The sequence below is a fragment of the Hyperolius riggenbachi genome, chromosome 3 (genome assembly GCF_040937935.1).
Source record: "Hyperolius riggenbachi isolate aHypRig1 chromosome 3, aHypRig1.pri, whole genome shotgun sequence".
NCBI lineage: Eukaryota > Metazoa > Chordata > Amphibia > Anura > Hyperoliidae > Hyperolius > Hyperolius riggenbachi.
The window spans coordinates 455,488,824-455,506,964 of record NC_090648.1 but is presented as its reverse complement, the minus strand read 5'-3'; the positions used below and the strand labels follow the sequence as shown (position 1 = coordinate 455,506,964).

The 18,141-nt window shown below is 46.3% G+C and overlaps 1 protein-coding gene across 1 annotated transcript in view; it reads right to left on the bottom strand.

Moving 5' to 3' along the window:
• Window positions 1–18,141, bottom strand: part of SLC13A4 (solute carrier family 13 member 4) — an 80,387-nt gene that overhangs the window by 23,226 nt on the left and 39,020 nt on the right. Inside the window, exons 3-8 of the mRNA XM_068277896.1 lie at window positions 12,511–12,647; window positions 11,025–11,206; window positions 3,957–4,005; window positions 3,322–3,361; window positions 3,119–3,196; window positions 1,852–2,045 (exon numbers count right to left, since the gene is read on the bottom strand). Coding sequence (XP_068133997.1) covers window positions 1,852–2,045; window positions 3,119–3,196; window positions 3,322–3,361; window positions 3,957–4,005; window positions 11,025–11,206; window positions 12,511–12,647 — 680 coding nt within the window. The remainder of the gene's footprint in view (window positions 1–1,851; window positions 2,046–3,118; window positions 3,197–3,321; window positions 3,362–3,956; window positions 4,006–11,024; window positions 11,207–12,510; window positions 12,648–18,141) is intronic.

Below are 18,141 nucleotides of genomic sequence, written 5' to 3'. Positions count from 1 at the left end.
CAAATCCCCCCAAAAACTTGTGAAGTATCTGCATCATGTTTGAATGCATGGAGGATGCAATCCGCTCCCTCCGTGCAATTCCTCCGGGTCCCCGCAGTGCAATGCCCCCCCCCCCCCCCCCGGGTCGCTCTCGACCCACAGCCCGGGTCGGGTTCTCCAGCCTCTTGTAATATGGCTCCGTATAGACGTGAGTGCGGCTGCGCAGCTCTAGGCCCCCCCAATCCACGCTACAGGCTGTCTCCTGTGCGTGGATCGGGGGGGGGGGCCCTACGGACTGCGCAGCCGCGGCCAGCTCCAGCGGCCATAATACAAGAGCCAGGAGAGCCCGACCTTGGCTGTGGTGTCGAGAGCGGCCCGGGGGGGGGGGGGGGGGGGGCGATTGCACTGCGGGGACCCGGCGGAACTGCACGGAGGGCGTCCTCCGTGCATTTAAACATGATGCAGGTACTTCACTTTTTGGGGGGATTTGGCCTCGTAAGTCCTTTAAATACTCTTTCTCATAATTGGATTCACCTTTGTATGTAGGTCGTAGGTCACTGAGTTTACCAAGCCATTTTGAGTTCCAATAATTAGTTCTAAAGGTTTTCGAATCAATAAAATGACAACAGTGCCCAAATGTATACACCTGCCTAATTTTATTCAAAAAATTATTGCAAACTTTCTGTATATCCAATAAACTTAATTTCACTTTTCAAATATCACTGTGTGTGTCTCCTATATGATATATTTAACTCTATATTTTTTCGCCGCGGACCACGTGGCCATAATTGACTGAACCGTGCGGCGAAGGCGCGACAGCAGCAGGGAGCAGAGGTGACAGTGTGGGACAGTCGGCTACGAGGGGCTGGAGAAAGCCCCTGGTGAGTAAAGCTTTTTTTTTTTTTTTCTGCCTGATGACTCCTTTAAGGCCTGTTTCACATTGGAGGCTGAAGGAGGTGACTTCACCATCGGTCAGCTGCTCCCATGCACCAGCTGGGCGCTTGCTAGCACTCGGTATGGGTGATGGAGAAGCGATCCCCTAATGAATCAAATGTGAGTGCATTAGTGGCCATGCTTAAATGCAGCATGTGGCATTTATTTGCTCCTGAATAACTTCTCTGTGTGTCAAGTGCTGACACGAGTGAGGATAAAAATGCTACCACGTAGCTGAATGCAATTGCGATCGAAAGGTGCTTATGGCTGGTAGATGGAATGCTGAACTGCCCGACACACACAAACAGTTCAGCCATCGGTCTGAAAGAGGCCTGAGAGAGGCCTAATGGTCTGATTCCAGTGAACTAAAATGTGATTGACTGCTACAGGCTCCTGCAGTTTAGACATTTAAAGTGAACCTCCAAACTAAAAAATCTGCTCAGCAGCACTGGAAAAGGTTTGGTGTTTCTTTAAGAGTTTTTTAGCATCAGAACTTTGTTTTTCTTACATAAGCCTTATTTTTAGCTGCACAAAAGCTAAGCTCCGCCCCATCAAAGAAAACTACCCAGGCTTTTTTTCCCTGATGCTGTGCAAACCATGACGGGATTTCCTATTTTGTTATACACGTTGCCTAGCAACTGGGAAAGGTGATCAGCACAAAGGACAGTTGGAACTGTGTCTCATGCTTCCTGTCACCTCTTTTCAACCAAAAAGATGTCTGCCCTTATGAAATCAAACCTTTACCTGTTCTTTTAAAACAGGGTGGGTAAGAGATTATATAACCTATCTATTTTAATTAACATAACTAATGTAACTTAATGACAGTATGTTTGTTTAGGCTGAAGTTCCTCTTTAAGTCTCAGCAGTCGAGTAGTAGACAGCTGCCCTAGCCTTACATCTACGGTATCTGGATCACATAGGAGGGGAAGAACTGCCTACTTCTTGAAGTGCTCCAGGAAGATGAGGCTGGTGGAGGTCCCGATGATGGTGGTCAGACCCCCGATGGTTGCCGCATAGGAGATGCTGAGGGACAGACACTTGCAGATCATGTGGTCATGTTTAGATCTGTATTTGGCTTGTTCCTTGGCATCTTTGGTTTCAGATTCAGAAGATGGAAGAACCAGGATCTGGGTCTGTGGAAAATGATAAAGCATTGTGTTAGAAAGTTTCTGAAGTCCCAATGGCATAAGTTCCCTCAGCAAACCCAGACGTATTAAAGGTCAGAACTCTATGCTAATACCATATAGGAAAAAGACCAAATATCCAATGATGAGTTGTGGTCTCCTAGAAGTTTTCAACTCTTAGCTGTACTGTAGGGGGGTCGGGGGAAAATGAGTTGAACTTACCCGGAGCTTCTAACGGTCCCCCGCAGACATCCTGTGCCCGTGCAGCCACTCACCGATGCTCCGGCCCCGCCTCTGGTTCACTTCTAGAATTTCAGACTTTAAAGTCTGAAAACCACTGTGCCTGCATTGCTGTGTCCTTGTTCCCGCTGAGGTCACCAGGAGCGTACTGCGCAGACACAGACCATACTAGGCCTGCGTAGTACGCTCATGGTGACATCAGCGGGATCGAGGACACGGCAACGCAGGCGCAGTGGTTTTCAGACTTTAAAGTCTGAAATTCCAGAAGTGAACTGGAGGTGGGGCCGGAGCATTGGGGAGTGGCTGCACGGGCACAGGATGTCTGCGGGGGACCATTAGAAGCCCCGGGTAAGTTCAACTCCTTTTCCCCTGACCCCCCTACAGTATCCCTTTAAGTCAATAACGGCGTGATATAACTGCTCCTCACATGAAATTTAATAGGGTAGTGATTGATTTTACCACCTTGTCCACTTTATATTGATTAGATTTCAGAAGAATCTAATAGAAAATTGACTGAACTGCTAGTCTTGTACTACCCGGTATCCTCAAACCTAATACCTTGCCTGCATATTAGAGCTTTGCATTATAGTTTTTATGGATAAAAAAATCCCAAATCAAAAAGGAATTGATTGATAGAACACTTTAGGGGCAACAGATCCCTGCTCTATTACCTCAAAATGATTGAATTGGCCAGAAAAATAGATGTATTTATGGCAAAGCATACTGTAATGTTGTAGCATGACAACATGGAGCTGTTGAGACCGGTCACATCCCAGCATGCATCAGTGCATAGCTTAGTAAATCCAAGGAAGTATGGCAAACACTGCAGAAGTAGCTGTTACCTGGGGGAGAGACTGTCTGTTGGTTGCTGGCTTCCCAAACGTCATCGGATTGGCAATCATATGAATGCCGTTGAGATTCTGCCATGAAAAGACAAACTGCTGTAAAAGGCCAGTAAACACAATCATTTTTTACAACACAGCGCTGTGAGATCCTGTTCAAGAGCTCCACCAGTTCTTGAATCTAAAAGTTCAGATGTTGCTACCTTGCTTTGGATGAGCTTACTCAGGTCCTTGGCTGTTGCCCTAGAAGAAAAAAAAGATATTGGTTGGACTGGAATTCGTTCTCCTACTTTGTTAAAAGATACCAGAGCCGAAAAGGTTTGGAAAAACAGGGGGAGCTGGCATATATGGTGAGTTGTCCTGATGGCCACCGCTCCCCCCATTGTCGTCCATCCCTCTTCTTACATACCTAAAGCCCTCTTCCGGGTGGCTAGAGTTGGGCATCAGTATGCAGGGGCTAGTCTGGCTTCGTACATCCCTCAGCGCGCAACCACGGCTGGGGGTCATGACATCACCACAATTACATCACGCGCAGATCGCTCGGGGGCGTGGTTGTGCTCTAAGGGACGCACACAGCCAGGCTAGCCCCTGCATACTGATGCCCAACTCCAGCCACCAAGAAGAGGCTGCCGGAGAGGCTTTAGATATGTAAGTAGGGGGACAGAGGAGAACGGGGGGAGCGGTGGCCATCAGGATATCTCCCCATACATGCCTGCTCCCCATGTTTCTCCAAATTCTTCTCGGCTCTGGTATCCTTTAAGAAAGAGATACTATGTGTGCGTGTGTGTAACACACACACACATATATATATATATATACTGTTTATGTTTGTGCTTACTCTTCATTGATGAAAATAAGCTCAATGGAGGGCTGGTTCTGTTTTCCACCTGAAATGATAAAAACATTAGAATATTGAATTGTGCTACACATCAGCTGGTTGATAAAAGTAGACGGCTGGGTAAGTCTGAGAACAGTGGAATTGTCCACTGCTCTTTGTTTTACGGGCCAGTTGGATGGATTACTAAATGACGGGGGCAGCTGTACCCACCTCAGACTCTGGGCATAAGGCAGCACCCAATAACCATCTTATCCAACATTTCTAACCACTATGCAAGATTCTAACCACTACGCACAGTGGCATAGTGGTTAGAACTCTTGCCTTGCAGTGGAGGGTCTCCGGCACGAACTCCAGCCAAAGCACTAACTGCATGGAATTTGTAGGCTCTCCCTGTGTCTGCATGGGTTTCCTCCGGGCAATCAAACAGCTAAGTTAATTGGCATCCTCGAATTGGCCCTAGATATACCGGTACATACATACATGATACATACAAAGACATATGACTATGGTAGGGATTACATTGTGAACCCCTCTGAGGAGGGAGAAACAGTTAGATGACAATACAATATACTCTGTACAGCGCTGTGGAAGATATGGGCGCTATATAAATACTAAATAATAATAATAGGGGTTGTATGGGGCCTATGGCAGCGCGTATGCTTTGAGTTGGGTTTCAGGTTAATACCGTATATCAGAACATCACAATATTAATTTGCTTAATTGTCTTACTTGCGCCCCAACAGACTCTAGAAATACTCCATGCATCCAGTTGCCTGTACTATAGCGCTGCCTGTTACAGTATGATAACCGCAAATACAGCTATGGTTACGTGTAACGATCGGTTTCAGCACACTGAGAGAATCTGATTATTGGTGATCTGCAGTATCCCCAACAATACAGATATATACCCGATTATTGATGATCTGCAGAATCACCAATAATACAAGTATGACTAACCTCTGGACACCTGATAAAGTGTAAGTGTTTTGGTGCAACAGTAGGCTGTCTCCCGTGGGGCGGGAGACGCCGATAACAAAGAGCATGGACCACCTAAGGAGCAGGTGGTCCTTGGCTGTGTGTGAACTATCTCCTAGGAAAGGGGATAGAGATAACCTGCGAGCCAGTGATTCCCCTCAATACTGGGAATCAGACTATACTGCAGCCAAAGGACTCCTAAGGGATAGAGTCCCTGACTGCACTGCAGAGAGGCCTCTCTGAGGAACAGGAGGTCTCTGCAGCTACCTGACACTTGGCGGGGTAGTGTCACAGTTAGTACAGACAGACTTAACACTCAAGGTATGAGTGACAGCCAGAAGGGTCGGCCAGGCCAGGTCGGTAACACACGAGCAGATAAGGTACAGAGACAGAAGGCTGATTCGATAACCAGGTACAGGCAGGGTTTGGCAACAGGTAGGCAGATATGCATAGGTACCGAATCAGAAAGCAGGAGAAAGGTCGAGAGAGCAATTGGTCATAACAGATAAAGCAGAGGCCTAGTCTAGAGTGTGAGGTCCGTGGTCTCAACACCCAGGAACTGGTCTAAAGTATATCACAGCAATGACACAGTATTCCTAAGCTTGGGTGTGAGGTCCTTGGTCACAACACCCTGGAACTGGTCTAAAGTATATCACAGCAATGACACAGTATTCCTAAGCTTGGGTGTGAGGTCCTTGGTCACAACACCCTGGAACTGGTCTAAAGTATAACGCAGCAATGACACAGTATTCCTAAGCTTGGGTGTGAGGTCCTTGGTCACAACACCCTGGAACTGGTCTAAAGTATAACACAGCAATGACACAGTATTCCTAAGCTTGGGTGTGAGGTCCTTGGTCACAACACCCTGGAACTGGTCTAAAGTATAATACAGCAATAACACAAGCGTAATCTGGCTAAGTGTGAATTCCCAGGTCCACCTGGTTCTAACACACTGTGGGATCTGACTATGGTCTGAGTGCTCACACGTATGTATTCGCAACGGCAGACAACCTGAGACTGACCAGCGAGATCTATATATAGTGCAGCGCTCCTCAGCACCACCCAGCGCTACTCAGCCAATGACAGTCTGCGCTGGGATCAGCTGACCAACCTGATCAACTGATCCCTCTCCTCCTGGCATAAAGGTCCTGCCTCCCAGTTCGCGCGCGTAGCTCTCCATCTGTGTGCACTAGAAGGCTCAGACAAACCAGACGCATGCTGCTGTGCGGAAACCGCCGGTCTGAGCGCGGAGACAGCCGCCCCGCCGCCAGACCGCGCGGCAGCATCTCCGCAATCCTTTACAGTATCCCCCCCGAGGAGTGGACACTTCCCACCAGGCTTCCCAGGATGTGAGTCATGAAACTCTTTCTTTAATTCTTTCGCATGCATGCGACAATCTGGCACCCAAGTTCTTTCCTCCACACCATATCCCTCCAGTGAACCAGATACTGCACGGAATTCTGCACTAACCGAGAGTCCAGAATCTTTTCAATCTCATATTCAGGTTGGTCATCAACCAACACAGGGGGGGGGGAGAGGAATCCACGTGCACTGCCGGCTTTAACAGAGACACATGTAATGATCTCACGCCTCGCATGCTGGCTGGGAGATCAATAGCATAAGTGACGTTATTAATCTTTCTGGTCACTGGAAAAGGTCCTATGAATCTAGGGCCCAGTTTGGGTGACAGTTGCTTCAAGGCCAAATGCCGAGTGGACACCCACACCAAGTCCCCTGGAGAGAATTTCCACTCTACAGACCGCCTTTTGTCTGCCTGCTTTTTCTGGGTCTGGAAGGCTTTCCCCAAGTTTCTCTTAACCATTCCCCAAATCTCCTTCAAAGCCCTCTGCCAGTCCTCCAGGGCCGGGAATGGTGTAGATGCCACTGGCAATGGGGCAAACTTGGGTGATCTTCCCGACACTATCTGGAATGGGGAAAATCCTGAAGAGGAACTCTTCAGGTTGTTGTGCGCAAATTCTGCAAACGGCAAAAATTTTACCCAATCGGATTGCACATCTGCAACATAACATCTAAGAAATTGTTCCAGGGACTGGTTAATTCTCTCGGTCTGGCCATTGGTCTGTGGGTGGTAGCCTGATGAGAATGCAAGATCCATGTCCAGCTGATGGCAAAAAGCTCTCCAAAACTTAGATACCAATTGGACTCCCCGATCTGACACTACATTTTCCGGAATGCCATGCAGCCGGAAAATGTGCTGGATGAAGAGATCGGCCAATTCCTGGGCCGAGGGGAGTCCTTTCAAGGGGACAAAGTGAGCCATCTTACTGAATCTGTCTACTACCACCCAAATGACCGTCTTTCCCTCAGACCTGGGGAGCTCTCCCACAAAATCCATGGACAAGTGAGTCCAAGGTTCACTCGGGACTGGTAAAGGTTGTACCAACAGTACCAACAGGGGCCTGACGAGAAGGTTTACTCCTAGCACACACTGCACACTCTCTTACAAACTCCTTACAGTCTGTTGCTAATTTAGGCCACCAAGCACATCTGGCCAGCAAATCTTGAGTTCTGGTGGCCCCAGGGTGACCAGCATTTTTGTGAGAATGGAACAGCTGTAACAGTTGTAGACGGAAAGGTAGTGGCACAAACATAACCCCGTCAGGCTTCCCCTCTGGAACATCCTGTTGATAAGGGCTCAGAGTGACTGTCCAATCTTTCCAGGTCTCAGTGGCTGCCAAAACCACCTTCTGAGGTAGAATGGTCTCAGGGGCTGAGGGCTGTACTGTCTCGGGCTCGAAACACCTGGACAAGGCGTCGGCCTTGAAGTGTTTACTACCAGGGGTATACGTAATTACAAATCTGAATCTTGAGAAGAACAAAGACCATCGGGCCTGATCAGGGCCGGATTTCTGGCAAGGCCACATAGGCCATGGCCTAGGGCACCAGAAATTTAGGGGCGGCTCAGTGAGGGGCAGTAAAGCTGTTTTATGCAGCCATCCCTATCTACAAGGAAAGCTTTAACCTTTGAACTCTCTGTCCTGTACTTGTGTCATCCCTGCAAGTCCTGTAAGCTCTATCCTGCAGGTACACATCAGCCTAACTCACATGGAGACACAATAGGTCCATCATTAATGAAATGGCAAACATAACATAAGAGTTCTTAAGGAAAACATAACTTATAATCTATACACATATTACTGAAATAGCTATTGTCTGTAACATCCAATAATAGAAAGTAAGTAGATTTCTCATTGGGGCACACAGAGACAACAACCATACAGATGGTATACTGTATTTGGCCTTGGGCGGTAAAAAGTACAAATCCGGCCCTGGGCCTGATGGGGGCTAAGTCTCTTGGCACCCTCTATGTACTCAAAATTTTTATGATCTGTATAAAATGTCGCCATTCCTCAAAGGCCAACTTGATGGCTAAAAGCTCCCGGTTGCCTATATCGTAGTTTTTCTCTGCGAGTGAAAACCTACGAGAGAAGTAGGCACATGGGTGGAGTTTACCCTGTAAACCCGAACGCTGAGACAATACAGCCCCCACCTCTGAAGCATCCACCTCCACGATGAAGGGGAAGGTGACATCCACATGTCTTAATATGGGTGCAGAACAGAACAGTTTTTTCAGTGTGGAAAAAGCAGTATGTGCCTCTGCTGACCAGTGGTAAGTATCAGCCCCCTTTTTGGTGAGACTGGTGAGGGGCGAGACCACTGTAGAGTACCCCTTTATAAACCTCCTGTAGTAGTTGGCAAAGCCCAAAAACCTTTTGAGCGCCTTCAGTCCCACAGGCTGAGGCCACTCCAAGACAGCAGAAACCTTACCAGGATCCATAGAGAGGCCAGACGTAGAGATAATGTACCCCAGGAAGGCAACAGAGGTCACTTCGAAAAGACATTTCTCAAGTTTAGCGTAAAGCAGATTCTGTTTTAACTTCCCTAGGACAAACTTGACATGCTTTCGGTGTTCCGAGAGATTAGACGAAAAGATCAGAATATCGTCCAGATATACTAGGACAAACTTCCCCAACACCCCCCTGAACACCTCATTAATCAACTCCTGGAAGACGGCCGGGGCGTTACACAACCCGAAGGGCATCACCAGGTACTCGTAGTGCCCGTCGGGTGTGTTGAAGGCCGTCTTCCATTCGTCACCATCCCTGATACGAACTAGGTTGTATGCACCTCTTAAATCTAATTTAGAGAAAATCTTGGCGTTAGTAACCTGAGTGAACAAATCGTCAATCAAGGGCAGAGGATAACGATTTTTCACTGTAATCTTGTTTAAACCTCGGTAATCAATGCAACGACGAAGGCCTCCATCTTTTTTTTTTTTTACAAAAAAGAATCCTGCCCCTGCTGGTGAATGAGAGGGGCGGATGAACCCTTTAGCCAAATTTTCTTTGATATACTCCTGCATTGCCAGTTTCTCAGGCCCAGATAGATTATAGAGGTGACCTCTGGGAGGCATACAACCAGATCTTAAATCGATGGGACAGTCGAAGGTACGGTGGGTGGGGGGGAAGTTTATCAGCTGATTTGGGACAAAACACGTCTGCAAATTCTGCGTATTGGCTTGGCACACCTTTAACCTGAATCTTGGTGTTACCCACGGTTACTTTCACTAAACAGTGATGATAATAATGGGTAGACCAACTCGTTAGCTGACCTGAAACCCAGTCTATCTGAGGTGAGTGAAGCTGTAACCATGGCATGCCAAGAATAACGGTGGAGGTTGCCATACGCAAGACCAGAAACTGTAGACTCTCTTTATGTAGTACCCCAACACTGAACCCCAACTCTGGGGTCCGAGACAGGGGATGTCTACTTTGCAGAGGAGAGTAGAGATGTAGTGAACGGTTCCCCGGCGAACGGTTCCAGGCGAACTTAGGGGGTTCGCGTTTGCCTGCACCAGGCGAACTTTTGCGGAAGTTCGATTCGATGGTCACAACACCCTGGAACTAGTCTAAAGTATAACACAGCAATGGCACAGTATTCCTAAGCTTGGGTGTGAGGTCCTTGGTCACAACACCCTGGAACTAGTCTAAAGTATAACGCAGCAATGACACAGTATTCCTAAGCCTGGGTGTGAGGTCCTTGGTCACAACACTCTGGAACTGGTCTAAAGTATAACACAGCAATAACACAAGCGTAATCTGGCTAAGTGTGAATTCCCAGGTCCACCTGGTTCTAACACACTGTGGGATCTGACTATGGTCTGAGTGCTCACACGTATGTATTCGCAACGGCAGACAACCTGAGACTGACCAGCGAGATCTATATATAGTGCAGCGCTCCTCAGCACCACCCAGAGCTACTCAGCCAATGACAGTCTGCGCTGGGATCAACCTGATCAGCTGATCCCTCTCCTCCTGGCATAAAGGTCCTGCCTTCCAGCGTAGCTCTCCATCTGTGTGCACTAGAAGGCTCAGACAAACCAGACGCATGCTGCTGTGTGGAAACCGCCGGTCTGAACGCGAAGACAGCCGCCTCACCGCTAGACCGCGCGGCGGCATCTCCGCAATCCTTTACATTATGCAAATACCATATCCGCACCAGTGGCACTCTGTACACAAATATGGCAGCATCTACAGATTCAGTTGTGCCTTGCTTTCTCATAGCAACAAGAAGAAGCTGAACTTTCTCTTTTGAGCACAAGATATACGTCAAGAGCCTGCACAGGAGTAAACATACTGTACAATGATTAAAGTGGGATTATACTCTGTAGGGTATAATTTCAGTAACTACTCTTAGGTACATAAAAGAACATTTGAATTAATTATTAGGTATTCCGTGTGTAAAAATATTTATTTTCACTGTAGAGAGCAGTACAGACTTGCTTATCTCTGACAAATCAGCACTGCCTGTGTCTTGTTTCTGCTCCCTTCTCCCTCCCTCTGCTGAATAGACACATCTCCCTGGCAACAGCTGAGTCACTTCAGGAGAAAAGGAGGGTGGCAGAGTGAAGACAGAGGAGAGAGAGAGATTCTTGCTGGCAATGATTACATTTGCCAATTAGCCAGAGATAAGCAAACTTCTATTGGTATCTGCAGTGAAAATAAACATTTTTACACACAGGGAATGTTTAGAAATGCTTTCAAATGTTCTTTTAAGTAGAATAAAAAGTACCTTTTGGTTGTCCGTTGTCAGTTGGTGACGAGCCGTTGGCCACTGTCCCCTCATGCTCCTCATCTGCGTTGGTCAGCTGCTTCAGCACAGCATCAACAATTGGCATCACCATAGCAGTGGATGATGTATTGGAGAGCCACATGGAAAGCAAGGCCGTACAGCACATAAAGCACATTAGCAACCTACGCGGGAGACACATAAAGAAATGTCTGCACATTATGTTGAGTACTGAAAATGATACTTTATTTATTTGTACTAACAATTATTATTATTATAGGGTTAGCTGTCTTAACCACTTGAAGACCACGGTGTTAAACCCCCCTAGTGACCAGGCCATTTTTTACTAAATGGGCCACTGCAGCTTTAAGGCCAAGCTGCAGGGCCGCACAACTCAGCACACAAGTGATTCCCCCCTCCTTTTCTCCCCACCAACAGAGTTCTCTGTTGGTGGGGTCTGATCTCTCCCCAGATGTTTATTTATTTTTTCATAAATATTTATTTGTTTTGTAATATTTTTACCTATTTTTTTAATTTATTTTATATCCCTCCCTCCCCCCGCCAGCCAATCAGCGTGATCGACTGTCATAGGTTTCAGCCTATGACAGCTGATCACTTTTGTGCCTGCCAGAGGGACAGCCGTGTCACACGGCTGTCCCCAGTACAGCACTGCTGTAGATCACAGCACTGTACATGTAAATAGACGGCAGTTTCGCAGTCTAACAGTCTCCGAGCAGCGATCGCCGCTATGAGACTGAAGGCGGAGAGGAGCTCTGCCTTCCAAGCGGAGATGCGCGTGCATCAGCGCGCACAATCTCCTGCAGTCCGAATTCTAGGCCACTCACAAAATTCAGAGTTTTTTCACAAATTTGCCTTAGGCAGCAAAAAGTCTAGAACCTGTGGGCACAAATTTGTAACCTTCATCTGTGTCATATCAAAACATAGTGGGAGTTGCCGATAGGTTAGTAAATTTACTTGTTGGATGGTGCCTGTGACTGCAGTAGCACAACAAACTGGAATCTATTAACTTTTCGTTAAGCTCTGATATGACACAGGTCTGCAAAGTCTTGCCACCTAAAAATTCAGTATATCAGTTCCCCAAGTGAGTCCAGGGAGTGGTCATGTCGTGACATCATCACACTCTGCTCAGCCCCACATGCCTTCAAGGGGTGTGTCTGAGACCTGACTTGTTGCACATATCAGGCTTATACAATCGGCAGTCTCCTAGCTGACATGCAGAAGTTTCAGCAATACAATCCGCACTCGGTTTACAGAACTGCTTCAATACTAGTGGCAAGACTGCTGTTTTTATGCCAGAATAAATAATGATGTTTTCCTGCAGCTCTGCTTTAAATCTCAAATAGCCTTTGGAGTGGATTGACCCCTTTGCGCCTGAAAGCACTGATTTGGTTGGCAATGCCTAATTAGACTGCCTCATAATCCTAATCGCAGACTAACATAGTTGCAGAGCGGAAGTGATTCCACTCACATGCCAGGTTTGGCTCCAGACAGCATGACCATCCTCAGGGCAATCCTCTTATGGAGGTTCCATTTCTCCACTGACGCAGCCAGGCAGATCACCCCCATCAGCAGTAGCGTTGTATTCTTCACATATTCTGCCGCCACCTGTAGGAGAGCCATTTACAGTAAATTAAATAAATGCTTAAATCGGAATAAAACCCAGCATTTCTTCTTTGCGCCAAAAAAAATAAATATTTACAGCATATTATATATAATCAGCATTTTTTTTTTTTACTAGACCAGCATTCAAAGGGTTACACACAGGGCCGGAAAGTTCAGTGCAGAGAAATGTGGAAGCCTCTAAAGTGTAGATTATGTTATCTTGTGTTTACTTATTTGTATCAAGTGAGGAATGTGACACATTCTCTGACTGTGGAGAAGCTGCTGGAGACAGACAGAGACTCAAAGCATTTCTGAATTCAATAAGTAATGAATAAGTAATGAATAAAACCGGTTATGAATAAAATGCAAAGTCAGCTCTCAAAGCAAAAAACTGTACTTTTGGGAACTTGTAATTTCTAAATGAATAATAATACTTATGCATAAATGCAAATATGATAACCGTATGGCATATAAAAAGTAGGAAAACATGTTTTTATTGAATATTATGGCAGGGTTTTATATCACTTTAAAGTGGACCTGAACTCAACGTCCTCACTGCTCTAAAAGTTAAGCAAAAGCATAATAACCTTTAAAGAAAAACATATCTTTTGTTACAGACAGTTACAGTTTCAATAAATCTGCAGTGTGTCTACTTCCTGCTTTCATGGAAGCAGACATATGGTTAACAACCTGTGTTTACAAATTGGCTGCTCTGCCGAGAAAGTGGCTGCCTTTATTTTTGAGAAATTCTTTTGACCATCCCACTCTGACAGTTTTTGTTAGGATCATTGTGTTGAGAAAAGACTAGATTTTATATATGTGTAATGCATTCTGTATATAAATCAGACAATTGCTACCTGATAAACTTCCTGAAAGTGTTTTATCTTCACTACAGCAGGCAGCCCTTTGTGTGTTGTAGGGATTGTGAGATGGGCTAGCTGTGAAAGCCTGGCAGGAAGGGGTAACTGGAAGCAGCTGAACCAGAGACGTAACTTGAACATTCCAGACACCCCCGTCCCTCCTCCCCCCGCCAAAACCCTTCGCCGTATGTCACCAATCGCCGGCGATATAGATGGTCGTCCTGTACATATGCGTGCCAGCTAGAAGGGGGGGGGGGGGGGGTGTCTCTAAACTGTAGCATATCTAAACTGTTTGAAGTACAGCGTCCTATCTCCCCACCACCCCTACTGATGACAGCTTTTGTTTACTCATTACTATTGCTAATAACAGCAGTCCTTATCTGTCTGCTCCTTCTGCAGACTGAAGGCTGGGTAAGTTGGGCAATAAAAGTCTCTAACAAACAGGGAGAGGTAGAATGGAATTTTTCTAAGTAATGAGCCACATTGTTAGCATGTCTTTTTAATATGCTATTGAAATGCAAGCGTTTTTCACGCTTTTTTCCCCCCTCCCGGTGCTTCACTACACGCTGCGTTTCTGGTAAAAATGCTTTTCTAAGCGCTTTTCCAGAGCGGTTTTGTAATTCACTCCCTGACGCAAGTCAGGAAGTGAACTCTTTGACCAGGAAAATAATAAATATGATGTATTAATTCTTAAAAACGCTCACGCAATCGCTCCACCAAGCGATTTTGTGAGCGTTTTGATTTTGCCTATACCTTCCATTGATTCAAAATCATCTCAAAAATGGTGCAGGCAACGCTTTGCTGAGCGGATCGCAAACGGGCCGCTCATCTGTGAACTCTCTCATAGGAAATCATTGCACAAGCGTTTTTAGGGCGATTTTGAGCCCTGACTGTATGTATTGGACTAAAACATTGTGAATCCACTGTTCCAACCTGCTGGTGTATGCTGACACCAGGCAAAACAGTAGATCTGTGCCAAATCTTCAAAAATGTAGATGGGTATTTGGGGGCATCCTGTGCACTAAACAAGATACTGTTGCCCTGACAGCAAGAAGTGAAGCTTCCTAGAATGTTTTATTACACTGAAGCAGGCTGAAAATGAAATGAGAAGTTAATTTTGAATAACGTTTAAAAGGAACTGTAGTAAAAATAACATAATGAATACAACTTTTTTTTTCACAATATAAATTTATAATTTATTCACCTATCATTAAATTCATTTATTAGTGTTTGCACATTGTAAAATCTTTCCTCAACCTTATTTACATGCTGAAATGTATTACAGGTGGCGACATCATTAGTGCTGTCAGGTGCAGGATTATTTGCTTCTGAGCATTCCGAAGCCATTGAAAATAATGCCATGGCAGGAGAATACCGCCTAGCTAAACAGCCTAGGCAAAGCATCACTGTGAGGGAGGAGCTACAGACCAATATACAGTAATATATACAGAAGATATAGTAAGTGTTTCTGTAAAAGTGGGTATCCTGAATGATTTACTGCATTTTACTATATGTCACCACAGTGCCTCTTTAAAGGACCAGGGCCACTATCACAAAAAATTGTAACATTTAAAATACATGAAAACACATACATAAAAAGACATACATAAAACATTTCTTCCAGAGTTGAATATGTTTTACATTACTTTTCTCCTATGTTCCTGTCACTTACAGTATGTAGTAGAAATCTGACACAACTGACAGATCTTGGAGTAGTCCATCTCCTCATGGGGGATTCTCAGCGTTCTCTTTATTTTCAAAAGCATTTAGTGAATGGCAGTTGCTCAGTCCAGCTGCCAGAATAGTGTTCAAACAGGTGGGGCAGTGGCCATCATCTTTGAATAGATTCTTTCCAAGGAGTGCTTTTGTAAAGAATACATGGAATTCTGAGAATCCCCCATCAGGAGATAGACCTGTCAAAAACATGTCAGCACCGACAGATTTCTACCAACTACTGTAAGTGACCGCAACATAGGAAAAAAAAGTAATTTAAAGTGAACCCGAGGTGAAAATAAACTGATGAGATAAACAATTGTATTCATCCTCCTACTCCTAAAAATAACTTTTTAAGATATCTTATGGTTTTATTTTATATTTAAACATTTAAAAAAGTAGATGACAAATGTTTTGCTGTCTCTTCTCAGTGGCAGCCCATTAAAGGGAACCTAAACTGAGAGGGATATGGATGTTTCCTTTTAAACTATACCAGTTGCCTGGCAGTCCTGCTTATCTGTTTGGCTGCAGTAGTGGTTGAATCACACACCTGAAACAAGCATGCAGCTAATCCAGTCTGACTTCAGTCAGAGCACCTGATCTGCTTGCTTGTTCAGGGGCTGTGGCTGAAAGTATTAGAGACACAGGATCAGCAGGAGAGTCAGGCAACTGGTATTATTTGAAAAAGAAAAATCCATATCCTTCTCATTTTAGGTTCCCTTTATGTATCCCTAAATGAAAATACACGAACTATTGACCTTTCTCTATCTCTCTGCTCTCAGAAGTTGTATTCTGCCAGTAAAGCTGTTATGAATGTAATTTGCTTATCAGTGATGCTTACTATATTCCTGACAAGGTACCGACAAGACAGAAGCTGTCACTTGCATGCCTAAAAATTAACTCTTTCAGGCAGCAAAATAAAACAAGTAAAACAGCCAGGTTATTAATATGTTTTGCACTGTACATACACATGTTTATCTCATCATGTCACATGTCAACTTGGGTACCAAAATAATAAAAGGACTTGGCAAGTGCCATGTGACACTTGCTAAATGCCAATTGCCATGTGCCACGTCTGGCATGCTCCTGGCACACGTTACACCTGCTCCTGCTGCATTGCCCTGCTCCTGCTGCCTGTGCAGCTCCCACCGCCAGGCCAGGGTGCCACAGGCCACTGATACCACCTATATTTAACCCAAAACACAATTGCTGCGTAATTTTTTGGCTGAAAACTGTGCTGTCCTATGTCCAATGAACCTAGGCCTAAGGTTAATTGACAGCCATTTTTTTTTTGGGGGGGGGGGGGGGGGATTTTAAGTCCCCACATCATAAATTAGTGTTCCCCTTTAAAAAATAGTGATGCTACATGTTAACTTCTTCCTGAAGTCTTCGGACACTGTTGACCTTCCCACTGAAGGAAGAGGCGTTACCCAGTAGTGGATCTAAGCGACCACGGGTCTTCGCCCACACTCCCTTGAGGGGAGTGCAGGATTTAGCTGCCTAGTGCCCAGCCAGGTCACTACTGGGATAACCTCAGCAAGTGGTCAGGAGAACAGCGACGCTAATGTGTGATGAGAAGCAGACGTGGTCAGGCAGTTTCCAGAGGTCCAGGACAGGAGAGAGCAGCGTGGTTAGGTCACAGGCAAAGGTCGGGGCAGGCGGCAGGCAGGCAGAAACGAGGTCACAATCCAAGAGTCGGGGCAGGCGGCAGGCAGGCAGAAACGAGGTCACAATCCAAGAGTCGGGGCAGGCGGCAAATAGCAGGAGTCGGGGTCACAAGCCAAGGGTCAATTCCAGGAGTCAATCAGAGATCAGGGTAACAAAGTTCCTACGGACTACGCCAAGCTGTCAGAACGAGCAGCACTGGAGTAATGGCCAGTGCTGCTTTTATACAGGATCTTTGGCGCCAAATTACCGCCCTGCGCATGCGCAGTGCGCGGACAGCGCACCGCACCTGCGCGCGCATGCGCAGTGGCGCGCACAATCGCGGGCAGACGCGCGCGCGCACAAGACTCCGTGCACGCGCGCGCACCGCAACTTGCGCGCATGCGCGCACCGCCCAATGCCGCGCGCCGCCAACCAGGAAGCCCACACACCAGCCCTAAGGACCCCCTGTGCGTGCGCACCCCAGGACGGCCGCGGGAGCGTCGTAGGACCCCAGAATGGTGAGTGTGACATTGCCCCCCCCCTAAGGGCAACCTCCGGGTGCCCCTAGGAGCTGGCTTCTCAGGGAACCTCTGGTGGAACTGTCTGAGAAGTCTCGGTGCATGAATATTCTGGGCAGGTTCCCAAGTGTTTTCCTCCATACCGTACCCCTTCCATTTTACTAGGTACTGAACAGAATTCCTGATTCTTCTGCTGTCTAATATTCTTTCAACTTCAAATTCTTCGGCCCCATCCACTACAATTGGTAGGGGAGGAGCAACTGTACGGTCAGGGAAGTTGCTGGGAACTACCTTCTTCAGACAGGAAATATGAAATACAGGGTGAATTCGCAGTGAGGAAGGAAGGGAAAGCTTGAAGGCCACATGATTAATTCGGGTCAGTATGGAAAAAGGGCCAATGAATTTGGGCCCTAATTTCTTGGAAGGGCAGTGTAGTCTTAGGTTAGCAGTAGATAGCCAGACCAGATCTCCAGGATGTAGCTCAGGACCCTCACTTCTTAACCGGTCAGCGGCTCTCTTCCCCCTCTCCAAAGTCTGTTTGAGAATCCTCTGGACCGTGCTGAAGTTGTCCTTGATCGCCGTCACTCTCTCTTGTACTCCAGGAACAGTGACCATAAAGTTAATGCCAGGTAAAAAGGAGGGATGGAATCCATAATTCACAAAGAAGGGAGATTGGTGGGTAGCTGAATGGATAGAGTTGTTATAGGCAAACTCAGCCGTAGCCAACAGAGGGACCCAGTCATCTTGTGAGGCCGAGAT